This window comes from Scyliorhinus torazame, unplaced genomic scaffold (assembly GCF_047496885.1).
Source record: "Scyliorhinus torazame isolate Kashiwa2021f unplaced genomic scaffold, sScyTor2.1 scaffold_333, whole genome shotgun sequence".
NCBI classification, from domain to species: Eukaryota; Metazoa; Chordata; class Chondrichthyes; order Carcharhiniformes; family Scyliorhinidae; genus Scyliorhinus; species Scyliorhinus torazame.
Window position 1 is genome coordinate 154,499 of NW_027308060.1, and position 17,869 is coordinate 172,367.

At 46.9% G+C, this 17,869-nt stretch overlaps 1 protein-coding gene across 2 annotated transcripts in view; it reads left to right on the forward strand.

The window, feature by feature from the left end:
- The window catches only part of LOC140406169 (zinc finger protein 106-like), a 125,809-nt gene that overhangs the window by 89,878 nt on the left and 18,062 nt on the right, over positions 1 to 17,869 (forward strand). For both annotated transcript variants that reach the window (XM_072494304.1, XM_072494305.1), the window contains 6 exons: positions 626 to 681; positions 1,343 to 1,488; positions 2,801 to 2,935; positions 3,752 to 3,868; positions 14,757 to 14,948; positions 16,157 to 16,219. In XM_072494304.1, coding sequence (XP_072350405.1) covers positions 626 to 681; positions 1,343 to 1,488; positions 2,801 to 2,935; positions 3,752 to 3,868; positions 14,757 to 14,948; positions 16,157 to 16,219 — 709 coding nt within the window. The remainder of the gene's footprint in view (positions 1 to 625; positions 682 to 1,342; positions 1,489 to 2,800; positions 2,936 to 3,751; positions 3,869 to 14,756; positions 14,949 to 16,156; positions 16,220 to 17,869) is intronic.

The window sequence follows — 17,869 nt, forward strand, 5'->3', positions numbered from 1 at the left end:
AGTGCAGTGAAGCCAGGGTCATTGAATATTATTAAGGCAGAGGTAGATAGATACCTGAATAACGAAGGTTATTGAGGGCCACAATCGGATCAACCATGATCTTATTGAATTATGGAGCAGGCTCAAGATGCTAAATGTCTATTCATTCGACCGATCGTAACATGTAAACTGAAGTACTGTAACTCTGACTGGAAGGTCTGCACTGGAAGGTCCATGTGGATTGCACAACCAAGTCTCTGGTCTGAAGGGCAGCATGGTGGTGCAATGGGTTAGCCCTGATACCTCACAGCGCCAAGGTCCCAGGTTCGATCCCGACTCTGGGTCACTGTCCATGTAGAGTTTGCACATTCTCCCCATGTTTGCGTGGGTTTCGCCTCCACAACTCAAAAGATGTGCAGGCTAGGTGGATTGGCCACGCTAAATTGCCCCTTAATTGGGAAAAATGAATAGAGTACGCTAAATTTATATTTTAAAAAAAAGTCTCTGGTCTGGGACTTGAAACCTCATCTTCAAACTCCATGGTAAGGGTTCTTATTTCTATTTATGTTTGTATGTTCTATGTAAAATTGCAATAGCATTTCTCTTCCAGACCAATGTACCATATTTGTTTTCTCATTTTGAACAGTGTGGCTGAGACGCAGACTCCTGGGTCATCGTTGAAAGGATCAAGGAACACATCAGGTCTCAAACACATTGTTTAATTACAGGACACTCATATTCTGTTAGATGATTCTCATGTGTCCAGTCAATACTGTCCATACCCATGCACCAATCCGTTTCAGCAATCTGTCCCCGTGCTCCCTCTCGTCCCCGCTTTGCCCTTCCATTCCACGTCCCCGCTCAGCCCTCCGTCCCCACTCGGCCCTTTCTCCAGCCCGTTCCCGCTCGGCCCTATTCCCGCTCGGCCCTCTCACCATCCCCGCTCGGCCCTCCCTCTCACGTCCCCTCTCGGCCCTCCGACCCCCCTCAAACCACCCTCACTCCCACCCTCTTACTCCTCTCCCCGCTTGACCGACGCTCCCTCTGCTCTCTTTCCGTCCCTCCCTCCACCCCCTTTCCCTGCTCGGCCTTGCCTCCCTCCCACCCCCACCCCCGCTGGGCCCTTCCTCCCACCCCTGTCCCAGCTAGGCCCTTCTTCCCTCCCCCGTCCCCGCTCGGCTCTTCCTCCCTTCCACCCACGTCCCACTCGGCCATCCCTTCCTCTGCCCTCTTTCCCTTCCTCCCCTCCTATTCCTCCCATCCCGCTTCTCTCCCCCCCCCTTTGTAACTTCAATTGTGATGGTTTTGACGTACAGATATGTGTTGATTCTCTGTGTAATAGCTGATGTGTCTCTCTTCTTAGAGTTGTCCTCGGATGGTGTGGACGAGGATGATCCCACTGAGGGAACCTTCGAGGGTCACCGGGCAGCTGTGAATTCCATGCTGATAGACAATAGTCATCTCTACACCTGCTCTGCTGATAAAACTGTCCGTGTCTACAATCTGATGGTATGGGCCATTTCCGAGAGATTTCAGTGGGGCTGTCTGTTTGGATTTGAGAACTGACCATTTAATTCATCTTTTTGTTTAAATTGGCTTCTCTTTGCCAATGTTTTGCAATCTTCCCCCACAGTTTTGTGCATTCTCCACGATAGCCAGAAGTGATTGATTTTGGCTGAAAGGTGGGTTTGGAAGCAATCGGTTGTGCCTGACTGAGGTCGCAGTTGCATGAGAGAATTTAGCTACAAGGTTAGGTTGGAGAAGCAGGGGTTGTTCTCCGTAGAGCAAAAAGGACCTTTGATCGAGGCATACAAATTGTGATTGTTTTGGATAATCAGTGGAATCTGTTTTGGTTGCATTTGGCATTTATTGTGCAGTGTGGTGTGTTTGACCATTGTTGGTTGGTTAATCTACATGTATTTCATAGAAACCCTGAATATTGAAGTATAAGATAGATATTGTCAGTGGTTTTCTCTTTCTGACATTGTATCGTAAAGTTTATTTTTGTTCAAAACACATGGAATCTTGTGGCTTTATTCTCCTGCAAGTGTCTTCAATCTCCAACTTTGTTCACTTTAAACAAAATGTTATTGGTCCCTAACCGGATCTTACCAAAAAGCTGGGGGTCTGGTCAAAGATCATAAGTTGTATCTTAATTGGATATTTAACTGTATTCAGCTAGCGGGCCTTAACTTAGTATTCAATTGAGCTCTTATAAATAGGACAACCTGGTGTTGGATTTGGAGATGTATGTTTGAATGCGTCTCTGAATAAAAGCTCAAAGGATGAAAAGATTAGGCTCTTGTCCACCGCCTAGCTATCTGAAGTCATGGCTTGGGCGTTATCACAGAGGAGAGCGAATGGATTTATTTGCACAGAGGGTTGCCGCAGCGAATGTTTGATAAGGACCATTGTATTTGTTTCGGGAAAAATTGGATAAATATTTGAGACATAGAATAATCAACAATATGGCAGGAGTGTGGGCCGCACTAATCAACAACTATAGAAGGAATGTGGGCCACTGTGATTGCTTGAACTGAGAGCTAGCACAGACACAATGGAGCGAATCGCCACCTGTGCCGCAAACTCCTGTGGGTTTACTGCAGAGGGAACGAACATAACGGGCCAGCCTGGGAAGCTGATCAAGATTCTGGACCATCAACAATGCAGCAATGGCCGGTCAATGTTGGGATTTTTTTTGGGATTGCGCATTTTACGTTTGAGCATTATGAAGGATATAACATGCCTTCATCCTGCCATTTCCTCTTGAATCATCAGTTACCTGTCCTGAAGACTTTTACACTTGTTTGTACTATTTCAGAGTCGGAAATGTGTCGGTATCTTTGAGGGTCACAATACAAAAGTGAACTGTTTTGTGATCGTACACGGTCAAAGGAAGACCCCGTGTCTGTATACAGGATCCAGTGATCATACAGTGCGCTGTTATGATGTGAAGGTGGGTCATAAAATAGTACATTATGGATCCATCAACTCTGTATCATTAACACCAAAAGGAAATATAGGAATAGAAGGGAGGCTATTCAGCTCCTCAAGGCGATTGCAATCCAACATGAGGCTCAGTCTGGCCTTCACCTATCCAATTAGCTCATGCTTGAATTGTATCTCGGCTCCTAGTTATTCACACAGTAACTCCATATCTCTCTATGTTGAACAAAGGGCTCCCAATATCAGCATATCGTTTATGAACATTTCTGAAATTTTGTCTGAAAAAGTGCTTCATAATTATAATTATCATAATTTTCTTTAATCCTTGAATTAGATCATCTCTTAAACCTTTATACACATGGGAATACAAGCGTGGTATATGCAAACAGAGCTCCAGGAATGGCGGCTTGGCTTTGCTCGAATGCTTTTCAGACATTTTTTTTTTTTTAAATTAGAGTAGCCAATTCATTTGTTCTGTTTAAGGAGCAATTTAGCATGTCCAATCCACCTAGCCTGCACATCTTTGGGTTGTGGGGGCAAAACTCACGCAAACACGGGGAGAATGTGCAAACTCCATACGGACAGTGATCCAAAGCTGGGGTCGAACCTGGGACCTTGGTGCCGTGAGGCAGCAATGCTAACCACTGCGCTACCGTGCTGCCCTGTGCTTTTCAGACATAATGGGGTGCAGGTTAAATCAGATTGGGAAGGTCCCTTCTTTGTGTACTCATGCAGTCTTTAAAGAATAGCCGATGTGGAGCCCTATTTTAAATACTGGACGTGTAGTCAGATCTTTCTGTGAATACTTTGCTTTCATTTTAAACAGAGCAAGATGCAGCTGGACCAGTTCACCGTGTCGGACCGAGTGCTGAGCATGCACTGTCGATGGCGTATCCTATACATCGGGCTGGCAAATGGCACTGTGTTTACCTTCAACCTTAAGGTATGTACCATTGGTGCGCTCCCCAATGTATCCTCCATTGGGTGCCTTTCATGGCACATCCTTATCCTTGGGAGTTCCTCCCGGCTTTCCTCCTTGGAATTATTATTAATGTTCTCTGAGCCAATTCCTGCTTCCTGCCATCCGTAAGTTTGAATCCATCCAAAATGCTGCTGCCCTATCGTAACTTGCACCAAATCCTTTGTTACTCATCGCCTCTGTGCTCACTGACCTGTGCTTCAGCTTTACAGGGCACTTGTGAAACCACATTTGGGTGCTGTGTACAGTATTGGCCACCTTCTTGAAGAAAGGATATAAATGCATTGGAAGCAGTTCAGAGAAGGTTTACCAAATATCTTATGAGGAAAGGTTGGACAGGCGACGCTTGTATCCGCTGGAGTTTAGAAGAGTAAAAGCGACTTTATTAAAAATTCCATGATCCTGAGGGTTTTTGACAGGATGGATGTGGAGAGGATGTTTCCTCCTGTGGAAGAATCGAGAACTTGGGGCCACTGTTTAAAAATAAAGGGTGTCCATTTAAACTGGAGAGAAAAACTTTTCACTGAGGGCCGTGAGCCTTTGGAACGCTCTTCCTGAAAAGGTGGTGGGAGCAGAGCTTTTAAGGCAGAGGTAAATATTTTAACGCAGAGGTTGATAGATTCTTTGCAAGCAGAGGGGGTAATAAATTATGGAGGTGGGATGCAGATTTAAGATTATCAGATCAGGGGGGCACGGTAGCACAGTGGTTAGCACAGTGGTTAGCACAGTTGCTCACAGCTCCAGGGTCCCAGGTTCGATTTCCAGCTTGGGTCACTGTCTGTGCGGAGTTTGCACTTTCTCCCCATGTCTGCGTGGGTTTCCTCGGGTGTTCCGGTTTCCTCCCACAGTCCAAAGATGTGGAGGTTAGGTGGATTGACCATGCTAAATTGCCCAAAAAGATTGGGTGGGGTGATGGGGATAGGGAATGGTGTAGGCTTAGATGCGGTGCTCTTTCCAAGGGCCGGTGCAGACTTGATGGGCCGAATGGTCTCCTTCTGCACTTCTATGATTGAGCCATGATCTTATTAAATGGTGGGACAGGATCGAGGAGCTGAATGAGCTACTGCTGCTCCTTATTCGTATATTAGATACAATACTCTTGATCACGTCACCTAAGTATTTGTATAGATGTAAATAGTTGAGACCCCAGCACTGATCCTTGCAGCACTCCACTAGTCAGAGCCTGCCAACTTGAACATTCTGTTTATCCTTATTCTCTACTACCCATCTGGTAACTCATCCTCAATCTATGGTAATGTATTCCTCTCCAACTCCATTTACCCGTAAACGTTTGTGTGGCATCTTATTGAATGCCTTTGGAATCCAAATATACAGCATCTACTGGTTCCTCTTTATCTATCCTTCTAGTTGCATCCTCAAATCAACAATGAATTTTCCAATCAACCACTGTTGCTTCCCGTAAAATCATGTTGACTTTGATACTATGATTTTCAACGTTAAGACTTTCTTCATGGTAGATTGCAGCACTATCCGAAGACTACAGGCTAACAGACCTTCCCCGTTTTATTTCTCACTTCTTTCTTGAATAGAAATATCTATTAATTCCAATCTGCAGGGACCATTCCAAATTCCAGGGATTTTTGGAAAATCATAACCAGTCCATCCACCATCTCTACTTCCATCTCTTTTAGAACCCTAGGATGTAGGTCTTGGGTATTTTTGGATTTTAATCCCTTAAATTTCCCATCATTACTTAACCCCTTGGTTATCATGTATTTTGTATTTAATTTGTCCTCTTCTGTGAAAAGACATGAAATATTTGTTAATTTTCTCTGCTATTTCTCCATAATTTCTCCTGTCTCTGCTTCCAAGGGGCCAACATTTTCCAAACATACGAATTAGGAGTGGGAGTAGGCCACTCGACCCTCAAACCTGCTCCCCCATGTAATAAGATCATGGCTGATCTAATCTTAACCTCAACTTCATATTCCTGCCTACTCCCAGTAACCTTTCACCCCCTTGCTTACCAAGGACCCATCGACTTCTGCCTTAAAGATATTCAAAGACTACCTTTTGAGGAAGAGAGTTCAAAAATGTCTCTCAACCCTCTAAGAGAAAACTCTTTTCCTATTCTCTGTCTTAAATGAGTGACCCTTTTTTTTTTAAAGTGTCCACAAGTTCTAGATTCTCCCACAAGAGGAAACAGCCTTCCCACATCCACCCCCTCAGGATCTTCTATGTTTCAATCAAGTTGTCCCTTTCTCTGCTAAACTCCAGTGGATACAAGCCTCACCTGTCCCCATAAGACAACTGAACCATTCCAGATATCAATCTAGCAAACTTTCGCAGAACTGCTTCCAATGCATTTAAATCTTTCATTAAATAAGGAGACCAATACTGTGCATTACTCCAGATGTGGTCTCAACAATGCCCTTTATAAGTGAAACATAACCTCCCTACTGTTAGCACTGTTGCTTCACAGCACCTGGGACTCTGGTTCGATTCCCAGCTTGGGTCACTGTCTGTGCGGACTGCACGTTCTTCCCGTGTCTGCGTGGGTTTCCTCTGGGTGTTCCGGTTTCCTCCCACAAGTCCCGAAAGACGCGCTGTTAGGTGAATTGGACATTCTGAATTCTCCCTCTGTGTATCCAAACAGGCGCTGGAGTATGGCGACTAGGGGATTTTCTAAGCCTACTTGTGACACTAATAAAGATTATTATTATTTTGTATTCAATTACCCTTGCAATAACCAATAGCATGTTAGTTTCCTAATTACTTGCTGCATACTAACCTTCTGTGATTCATGCATTAGGACACCCAGATCCCTCTGCATGTCAGCTCTGCAATCTCTCAACATTTAGATAAAAGGTTTGTTTTTTATTCTTCCTGACAAAATGGCCAACCTTACGTTTTCCCATATTATACCATTTTCCAGATCTTTGCCCATTCCCCTAACCTATTCTTTTGTAGCCCCCTTATGTCTTCATAGCTTACTTTTCTTCCCATCTTTGTGTCATCAGAAAATTTAGCAACTATATGATTGGTCCCTTCATCCAAACCAGTTGTAAAGAGTTGAGGTCCCAGCACTGATCACTGTGGCCCATCAGTCACATCCCGATAACCAGAAAATGACCCATTTATGCCTACTGTTTCCCGTTAGCTAGCTAATCTTCTATCCATGCCAATATGTTATCCCTTTCATCGTGAGCTTTTATTTTACGCAATAACCATAGATTTTCAGAACGCGTTTGATAAGGTGTCACATCAAAGTACAATACATCCACTGGCTCCCCTTTATCCACAGGGCATGTTACTACTTCAAAGAAATGGTTCATTCTAATTTCTCCCTTTTCAACTTTTTAGTGGTCCTTTGCTGGTTCCTAATATACTCCCATAATCAGGCTATCTATTGTCCATTGCAGTATTCTTTCTCCCTTTTCAACTTTTTAGTGGTCCTTTGCTGGCTCCTAATATACTCCCATAATCAGGCTATCTATTGTCCATTGCAGTATTCTAAGTTAATTTTAATCTAATACTACCATAACCTGAGTAAGCCACAGATGAATTTTTCTGGCTGAGTTTTTGTTTTTTAATGAAATGTATTACTGTTGGACATTTTGAGTTCCTTTAAATGTTTCCACTGTTTATTTACCACCAAACCTTCAATCAATTTTAGCCAGCCTAAGCAATTCACAGCTCATCCAACACTGGATGGCAAAGGCGCAGTGTGACAACATAAAAGTAGCAGCTGGTCTGAGACAGTTGGTGAAGAGGCAGAGTTGGGTGTTGCTAGCATATCTGTGGGAGTTAGCCTTTTATCTGTGGACAATATTGCCCAACGTGCAGAGGAGGAATTGGAAGGGTCCGAGCTTAGATCTTGGGAGCACTCCAGCGATCATCTTGTAAGAGCAGAAGGAAAATCCATTCCTGGAGATTGTTTTGTTACGGCTGGATATTTAAGGATGGAACCTGGCGAGGGACGTCCGACCCAGTTACACAGCAGAGGACAAGTCGGTGTGCTTGACTGTGTTAAAGGAGGTTGAGCAAGATGAGGAAGGATAATGCCCCTTGCTCACTGCCTCTGGTATTTGTGACTTGAGGGGTGCTTTGGACCTGTGAGAAGGGGAGTATCTGAATGGAGGGTTTTGAACAGTGCTCCAGGAGAGAGGTACAGCACCACTAGGGAGCAGTCTATGGGGAACTTGAAGAAGAAATGGATCTGATAATTGATAATGACTTAAGATGAGGGTTTATATGAGTGGCAATAGCAGCAGTTTGTACGGTGAGAGAGACTGTTCAGCATATTAGTTGGAGAATTTGATTGGTGCATAATCTACAATTCTGTGGGGGTTTTTTTTTGTCAATCTGTTGTGTGGAACCCAGCCTACTAGAAATCTCTATTGCTAATATTCATAGACACTTGAAATCCACCATGCGAATATCTCTTTTTAAAAAAAACTTGCATTTACAAATCTCTTTCATCAACTAACACCTGTCCAAGTGCTCAGTCCCTCAGTTTCCGATAATAAATGAAGCTGATATGTCAATAGTTCCTCTGGTTTTTTTTTTGCTCCTAAAGAATGGAGTGACACTTGAAATTTTCTAATCCAAAGACACAAGTCCAGTCTCAAGAGCTTCGGAAAATTATGACCAGCATATTGGCAGTTTCCTCACTTGTTACTACCCTGTGACGCCGCTTTGCGAGAATCATGGGTTTGAGATGGGGGGATGGATAGTGTATACAGGAGGTGGAGGGAAGTGGGGCTGGTCAAGGTGAAGGATCTGTATTTGGAGGAAGGGTTCGCCAGTCTGGAGGAGCTAAGGGCGAGGGTAGAGCTGCCGAGGGGGAGTGTGTTCAGGTATCTGCAGGTTAGGGACTTTGCGTGAAAGGTCTGGAGGGGGTTCCCTGCGTTGCCGGGACACCCTGCTGCTGCTTCCGGATGTGGAAGGGGAGGGAAGAATTGGGGATATATACAAGTGGCTGGGGGAGGAGGGAGGTGAGCAGGTGGTGAAGATCAAGGAGAAATGGGACGGGGAATTGGGAGGGGAGATCAATTGGGGAGTATGTAGTGGGGCACTGCATAGGGTAAACAGGACCTTCTTTTGTGGAAGGATGAGCCTGATACAGTTTACGGTGGCGCACAGGGTGCATACGACTCGGGCAAGAATGAGTGGGTTCTTTCAGGGGTAGCAGATGAGTGTGAGAACAAAGAACAAAGAAAAGTGCAGCACAGGAACAGGCCCTTCAGCCCTCCAAGCCTGTGCCGACCATGCTGCCCGTCTAAACTAAAATCTTCTGCACTTCCGGGGTCCGTATCCCTCTATTCCCATTCTATTCATGTATTTGCCAAGATGCCCCTTAAACACCACATCGTCCCTGCTTCCACCACCTGGCAGCAGGTTCCAGGCACCCACTACCCTCTGTATAAAAAAAAAACAAAAACTTGCCTCGTACATCTCCTCTAAACTTTGCCCCTTGCACCTTAAACCTATGCCCCCTAGTAATTGACCCCTCTACCCTGGGAAAACGCCTCTGACTATCCACTCTGTCTATGCCCCTCATAATTTTGTAAATCTCTATCAGGTCGCCCCTCAACCTCCATCGTTCCAGTGAGAACAACCCGAGTTTATTCAACCGCTCCTCATAGCTAATGCCCTCCATACCAGGCAACATTCTGGTAAATCTCTTCTGCACCCTCTCTAAAGCCTCCACATCCTTCTGGTAGTGTGGCGACCAGAATTGAATACTATAATTGGCCGAACTAAGGTTCTATACAGCTGCAACATGACTTGCCAATTTTTATACTCAATGCAAGCAGGCCGTATGCCTTCTTGACTACCTTCTCCACCTGTGTTGCCTCTTCCAGTGACCTGTGGACCTGTACACCTAGATCTCTCTGACTTTCAATACTCTTGAGGGTTGTACCATTCACTGTATATTCCCTACCTGCATTAGACCTTCCAAAATGCATTACCTCACATTTGTCCGGATTAAACTCCATCTGCCATCTCTCCGCCCAAGTCTCCAAACGATCTAAATCCTGCTGTATCCTCTGACAGTCCTCATCGCTATCCGCAATTCCACCAACCTTTGTGTCGTCTGCAAACTTACTAATCAGACCAGTTACATTTTCCTCCAAATCATTCATATATACTATGAACAGCAAAGATCCCAGCACTGATCCCGGCGGAACACCACTAGTCACAGCCCTCCAATCAGAAAAGCACCCTTCCATTACTAGTCTCTGCCTTCTATGACCTAGCCAGTTCTGTACCCATCTTGCCAGCTCACCCCTGATCCCGTGTGACTTTACCTTTTGTACCAGTCTGCCATGAGGGACCTTGTCAAAGGCCTTACTGAAGTCCATTTAGACAACATCCACTGCCCTACCTGCATCAATCATCTTTGTGACCTCCTCGAAAAACTCTTCTCAAGTTTGTGAGACACGACCTCCCCTTCACAAAACCGTGCTGCCTCACGCTAATACATCCATTTTCCTTCCAAATGGGAGTAGATCCTGTCTCGAAGAATTCTCTCCAGTAATTTCCCTACCACTGACGTAAGGCTCACCGGCCTGTAGTTCCCTGGATTATCCTTGCTACCCTTCTTAAACAAAGGAACAACATTGGCTATTCTCCAGTCCTCCTGGACATCACCTGAAGACAGTGAGGATCCAAAGATTTCTGTCACGGCCTCAGCAATTTCCTCTCTAGTCTCCTTCAGTATTCTGGGGTAGATTCCATCAGGCCCTGGGAACTTATCTACCTTAATATTTTTCAAGGCGCCCAACACCTCGTCTTTTTGGATCTCAATGTGACCCAGGATATCTACACACACTTCTCCAGACTCAACATCCACTAATTCCTTCTCTTTGGTGAATACTGATGCAAAGTATTCATTTAGTACCTCGCCCATTTCCTCTGGCTCCACACATGGATTCCCTCGCTTGTCCTTCAGTGGGCCCACCCTATTTGCCAATTACTTTTCGCGACCCCTTTTAGCCCCCCTGACTCCTTAAGTTCCTTCCTACTTTCCTTCCACACAGGCTCTAGCCCTGAAATATGCCTCCTTTTTCTTTTTGACGAGGCCTACAATATCTCTCGTTATCAAATGTTCCTGAAATTTGCCGTATTTATCCTTCTTCCGCACAGGAACCTGCCGGTCCTGAATTCATTACAACTGACATTTGAAAGCCTCCCACATGTCAGATGTTGATTTACATTCAAACATCCGCCCCCAATCTAGGTTCTTCAGCTCCTGCCTAATATTGTTATAATTAGCCTTCCCCCAATTTAGCACATTCGTCCTAGGACCACTCTTATCCTTGTCCACCAGCACTTTAAAACTTACTGAATTGTGGTCACTGTTCCCGAAATGCTCCCCTACTGAAACTTCTACCACCTGGCCAGGCTCATTCCCCAATACCAGGTCCAGTGTAGCCTCTTCCCTAGTTGGACTATCTACATATTGTTTTAAGAACCCCCTCCTGGATCTCCTTACAAACTCTGCCCTATCCAAGCCCCTACCTAGCACTAAGTGAGTCCCAGTCAATATTGGTGAAGTTGAAGTCTCCCAGCACAACAACCCTGTTGCTTTTACTCCTTTCCAAAATCTGTCTACCTATCTGCTCCTCTATCTCGCGCTGGCTGTTGGGTGGCCTGTAGTAAACCTCCAACATTGTGACTGCACCCTTCTGATTCCTGATCTCTACCCATATAGCCATGCTGCCCTCTGAGGTGTCCTCCTGCAGTACAGCTGTGATATTCTCCCTAACCAGTAACGCAACTCTTCCACCCCTTTTACATCCCCCTCTATCCCGCCTGAAACATCTAAATCCTGGGACGTTTAGCTGCCAATCCTGTCCTTCCCTCAACCAGGTCTCTGTAATGGCAACAGCATCATAGTTCCAAGTACTAATCCAAGCTCTTAAATTCATCTGCCTTACCTGTTATACTTCTTGCATTAAAACATATGCACTTCAGGCCACCAGTCCCGCTGTTTTCAGCAACATCTCCATGCCTGCTCTTCCTCAAAGCCATACTGGCCCTATTCCCTAGTTCTCCCTCAATTTTTTCACCTTCTGACCTATTGCTCCACCCCCCTTCCATACTAGTTTGAACCCTCCCGTGTGACACCAGCAAACCTCGCGGCCGGGATATTAATGCCTCTCCAGTTTAGATGCAACCCGTCCTCCTTATGCAGGTCACACCTGCCCCGGAAGAGCTCCAAATAACAGAAACCCTCCCTCCTACACCAGCTGTTTAGCCACGTGTTTAGCTGCTCTATCTTCCTATTTCTAGCCTCACTGGCACGTGGCACAGGGAGTAATCCCGAGATTACAACCCTAGAGGTCCTGTCTTTTAACTTTCTGCCTAGCTCCCTGAACTCTTGCTGCAGGACCTCATGCCCCTTCCTGCCTATGTCGTTAGTACCAATATGTACAACGACCTCTGCCTGTTTGCCCTCCCTCCTTCAGGATGCCCGCTACCCATTCGGAGACATCCTGGACCCTGGCACCAGGCAGGCAACATGCCATCCTGGAGTCTATTTCACGTCCACAGAAGCGCATATCTGTGCCCCTGACTATCGAGTCCTCTATGACTATTGCTTTTCTGCACTTTGACCTTCCCTGCTGAACATCAGAGCCAGCCGTGGTGCCACTGCTCTGGCTGCTGCTGTTTTCCCTGATAGGCTATTCCCCCCAACAGTATCCAAAGAGGTATACCTGTTCGAGAGGGGGACAACCACAGGGGATTCCTGCACTGACTGCCCCTTCTGGTGGTCACCCATCTCCCTGCCTGCACCTTGAGAGGTGTGGGCGGGGGCCAGCGAATCACACGCATATGTTTTGGAGTTGCGAAAAATTGGGAAGATTCTGGGCGGGTGTGTTCGCGGTCTTAGCCAGGATAGTGGAGGAGGAGGTGGACCCGGACCGTTGGTGGCGATATTTGGGGTTTCAGAGAAGCCGAAGCTCATGGAGAGGAGGAAGGCCAATGTCGTGGCCTTCGCCTCTCTGCATGGCGGCATCACCACCGGGGGTAGCAGCTTGGTTTGGTGACCTGTACGACTTCCTGCGGTTGGAGAAGACAAAGTATGAGTTAAGGGGCTCTGCAGAGGGGTTTGAGAAAAGGTGACCGTGCTTGAGGAGCTGTTCGTCGCCGGCTTGGGGGGGGGGGTGAAAAAGGGGAAAACCTTTGTCCAGACTGTATAGTTGATTGATGGGAAGTATGTTTCCCGGGGTGTTTATTTGCTGTAACCTGTTTTGATACATGTTTGTAATAAAACGCATTTATAAAAAAAAAGTTAATACCCTGTGGTTGATTTTGGCGATGTGCCTATCTTAGGACCATAGAAAGGTCACCCAGCCCATCATGTCCTCACTGGCAAAAGGAAAATCTGCCATTTCTTTATTATCCATGATCTCACAGTGACAAACGCACAGTGCTAAAGCAGAAGGTAGGCTGAAATATATTGATGAATAGAAAGTAGATCAGGGGGAGGGGAAGAGGATCAACACATTGAGAAGCCTGAATTAGGCAAACATGCTGGGGATTTAGGCAGAAGGAGTCAGCGTTCTGAACCAGTGACCTCCGCTTGTTTGATGCATCTTCCGATGGGGGCTCGGGTATGCATATCCTACTCCAACTGTGGCCTAAGTGATCTTGTACAAACTTTAAGCTGTTTCCTTGACACTGTATTCTATACCTAAACAAGAGTTGTAGTTGTCCTTTCCATGGCCTTATCCATGAGCATCGCCACTTTTACTGATCTTGCTTAACTGTTCACATTCTTTTTTTTTTCAAAATATTTTATTGAAGCATTTGTAATTTTCACAATTTAACATATTGACATTTCTAAAACAACCGTGCGGGTCGACGCACAAAATACCCCCTAAAATAACAACAAACAATAGACCACGTACCCCACTTCTCCTGCTCCATCCCCAATTACCTGTATGGACCACGATCGCGGGCCAGGCCACTGTGGGGGCACCTCCTGGGGCCAGATCCCCCCGGAGGCCGCCCATGGAGCTGGGTCCCGCCAGTAGGGACCTACCTTGATTTACACCAGCGGGACCCTCGTTAAACGGGCGGGACTTCGGCCCATCGCGGCCCGGAGAATTCGGGCGGCCCCGGGGCCCATTGAGTCATGCCGGTCCCCGACATTCTCCGAGGAGGGCGGCGCGATTCACGCCGGGGCGTTTTTTTGGGGGGGGCAGAGAATTCAGAGGACAACGGGGGCGGGATTCACGCCGACCCCTGGCGATTCTCCGACCCGGCGGGGGGGTCGGAGAATCCCACCCAATATCTGCAAATCCCTGCCAGAATTCCCTCGGTTTCGGACATGCCCAAAACATATGAACATGGTTGGCCGAGCTACCCCACACTGCCCACCTCTGACCTCCACCTCCTCGAAGAACCGACTCATCGGGGCTACAGTTATGTGGGTCCTGTGGACTACCTTGAACTGAATCAAGCTGAGTCTAGCACAGGACGAGGTTGCATTTACCCTTTTCAAAGCTTTTTCTCACAGTTCAGTTTCCAGCTCCCCTCCCAACTCCTCTTCACTGTTTACATTCTTAACTCCACTCATCTAACTCGCCTCAATTCTCATCTTCAAAACTCACTACTTTAAAACCTTCACTTCCATGAGTGCATTCTAAGAGTTCCCAGTAAGTGGATGGTTGCTTCAGAAAAGGGGAATATTAAAGGATTGGAAGGTAAACAGGATTAGGTGACCTCTGGAGAGAACCAGCCAGGGCAGACGTGATAAGCCGAATGGTCTGTTTGTGTGTTCCTATAACTTGGTAAACATGAGCAGTGATCATTACTTTCCAATCCATTGTGTACAAGGCACTCTGAGTCTTCTGTCCCATTTCTCCTTCCTCAGAATAAGAAGCAGCTGGATGTGTTTGACTGTCACGGCCCGCGAGCAGTCAGCTGTTTGGCAACAGCACAGGAGGGATCACGAAGACTGCTATTAGTCGGATCATACGATTGCACCATCAGTGTTCGCGATGCCAAGAACGGGTTATTGCTCAGGACGTTGGAAGGTCACACCAAGACTGTCCTGTGCATGAAGGTATGGCTGGCAAAATATTGAAGCCGTTGGTGGGTGTGTGAGGGGAGCGCGAAGAGTTCCTTGTGTTGTAAGGAAACGGGTGTTCTTCTTTTGTGTGACGGAAGGAATACTGTGTGTGCATGCATGAAGATGGGAGGGTGGAGGTTGCTGTGTGTACTTGCATGGCGACAGTAGTGCGGATGGTGCTGTATGTGCACACATAAAGACAGGAGTGTGATGGATGCTGTGTGTGAATGCATGGAGACGGAAGAGCGGAGGGTGCTGTGTGCACACTTGGAGATAGGTGTGTGGCGGGTGTTGTGTGTACATGCATGGAGACGGAAGGGTGGAGGGTGCTGTGTGCACACGTGGAGATGGATGCGCGGAAGGTGCTGTATGTGCACGCATGGAGGTGGGATTGTGGAGGGTACTGTGTGCACACATGGAGGTGGGAGTGCGGAAGGTGATGTGTGTGCACGCATGGAGACGGGAGTGTGGAGCGTGATGTGTGTGCACGCATGGAGACGGGAGTGTGGAGCGTGATGTGTGCGCACGCATGGTGACGGGAGTGTGGAGGGTGATGTGTGTGCACGCATGGAGGTGGGAGTACGGAGGGTTCTTGTACATGCATGGAGGTGGGAGTGCAGAAGGTGATGTGTGCGCACGCATGGAGACAGGAGTGTGGAGGGTGATGTGTGTGCACGCATGGAGGTGGGAGTGCGGAATGTGGGGTGTGTGCACGCATGGAGACGGGAGTGTGGAGGGTGATGTGTGTGCACGCATGGTGACGGGAGTGTGGAGGGTGATGTGTGTGCACGCATGGAGACGGGAGTGTGGAGGGTGATGTGTGTGCACGCATGGTGACGGGAGTGTGGAGGGTGATGTGTGTGCACGCATGGAGACGGGAGTGTGGAGGGTGATGTGTGTGCATGCATGGAGACGGGAGTGTGGAGGGTGATGTGTGTGCATGCATGGAGACTGGAGTGTGGAGGGTGATGTGTGTGCACGCATGGTGATGGGAGTGTGGAGGGTGATGTGTGTGCACGCATGGAGGTGGGAGTGTGGAGCGTGATGTGTGTGCACGCATGGAGGTGGGAGTGCGGAGGATACTGTCTGGCCAGAGACGGGAGCGCGGAGAGTGCTGTCTGGCCTGGCGGGGATGGGAAGTGGCAAGGTGCTGCGGATTGTGCAAGTAGCTGTTAGGAAGTGACCTTTTTTTGTCTTTTCAGGTGATAAATGACTTGGTTTTCAGTGGTTCCAGTGACCAGTCTGTACATGCTCACAACATCCATGTAAGTGTTGTTTGTAATTCAAATATGCACTCCTTAATGTGTTTGCGTGGTATTTCAAACTAGCCTTATCCAGGTTGCTTAGAAAACGGTAACCTGCTGGTTGCTTTGTCTTTTCTCAGAGCCTCTGACTTTCTGGAATAAACCCTAATGTGTGAGTTAATGAGCTTTGATTGGAGGCGCTAGTTAGACTCCATTCTCTGGTAATATGCACTGCAACATTGGTTTAATGCTGTACAGAATAGAACAGCGTCAGGTTGCTTCACAGCCTTTGCTGAGCTGGGAGACATAAGCCAGGCAACATTAGCCAGGCAACAGTGATGTAAATTGCCTCAGCAACCCAGAACTAACAAAGGCATGTGACCAAATTTAACCCGAGATTGTACTTGAAATGACCTATATTTCTTGACTTCCCGTTGCATTTTGTAGAGGGAAGACGTGCACGAGGTGGCTCCCACTTGGGGACTGTTCTTTTAATTCCCTTCATTTAGTTTTGGGGTATTTTTGTTTAAAAGCTCACTTGTTTAACAGGAACAAGGTACCTACATAGGTAAAATGCCTAGAAAACTCAAAAAACCTGGAAGTAGAAGTTCGTCGATCAATTCAGAGGCTCCTTGGGGCTCCTTGGGGAGAAAATGGCGGAGGCAGCCTCTGTGACTCCGGCCACTTTGGTTACTAGCACCATGGCAGAATTTGACGAGCGCTGGCGGGTTGTGTCGGGGGACTTCTGCAAATCGATGGAAGAGGCCTTGGGCTCCCATTCGTTTGGCATTGGAGAGGACCAACTAAACGGTAAAGGCACATGGTGACATGATACAAGGTATGGAGGTGGCCCTTTCGAGGCATAGCAATCAGGTCGCTTCTCTGAAAGCGCAGATGCCTCGGATGGCCAATTGGAGGTGATGCCAAAGACAAATGTCCATTTCTGCATGGACAATAAAGCTCTATATTCTATTCTACTCTGCACTTCAGACATACTTAATTGGCTGCAAAGTGTTTTGGGGACATTCTGTGGTCAATATCTTTCATAATCCACCTGAAAGGGCGGAAGGGGCCTCAGAAGACAGCATCTGTGGCAGTGCAGCACTCCGTACCGGATTGGAATACAAGCGTGTGAGTTAGGAGCAGAAGTAGGCCACTCGGCCCTCGAGCCTGCTTTGTCATTCAATAAGATCATTACTGATCTGATGGTAACCCCATCCCCACATTCCTGCCTACCTCGATAACCTTTCATCCATTGCTTATTAAGAATCTATCTAGCTATGCCTTTAAAATATTCAAAGACTTCTTCCACCACCACATTTTGAGGAAGAGAGTTTGAAAGACTCGAGACGCTGTGAGGAAAAAGAAATATCCTCATCTGTGTTAATTGGGCGATCCTTTATTTTTAACAGTTACCCCTAATTCTAGGTCTTCTCACAAGAGGAAACATCCTCTCCACATCTACTCAGTCAAGGCACCTCAAGACCTTATATGTTTCAGTCAAGTTGCTACTTACTCTCCTAAACCCCAGCCTTTCCTCAGAAGGCAACCTGCCTATTTCAGGTGTTAGTCCAGTAAACCTTCTCTAAACTGCATCCAGCACATTTGCATCCTTCCTAAAATAGATCCACACTGTACACAATACTCCAGATGTGATCTCACAATGTCCTG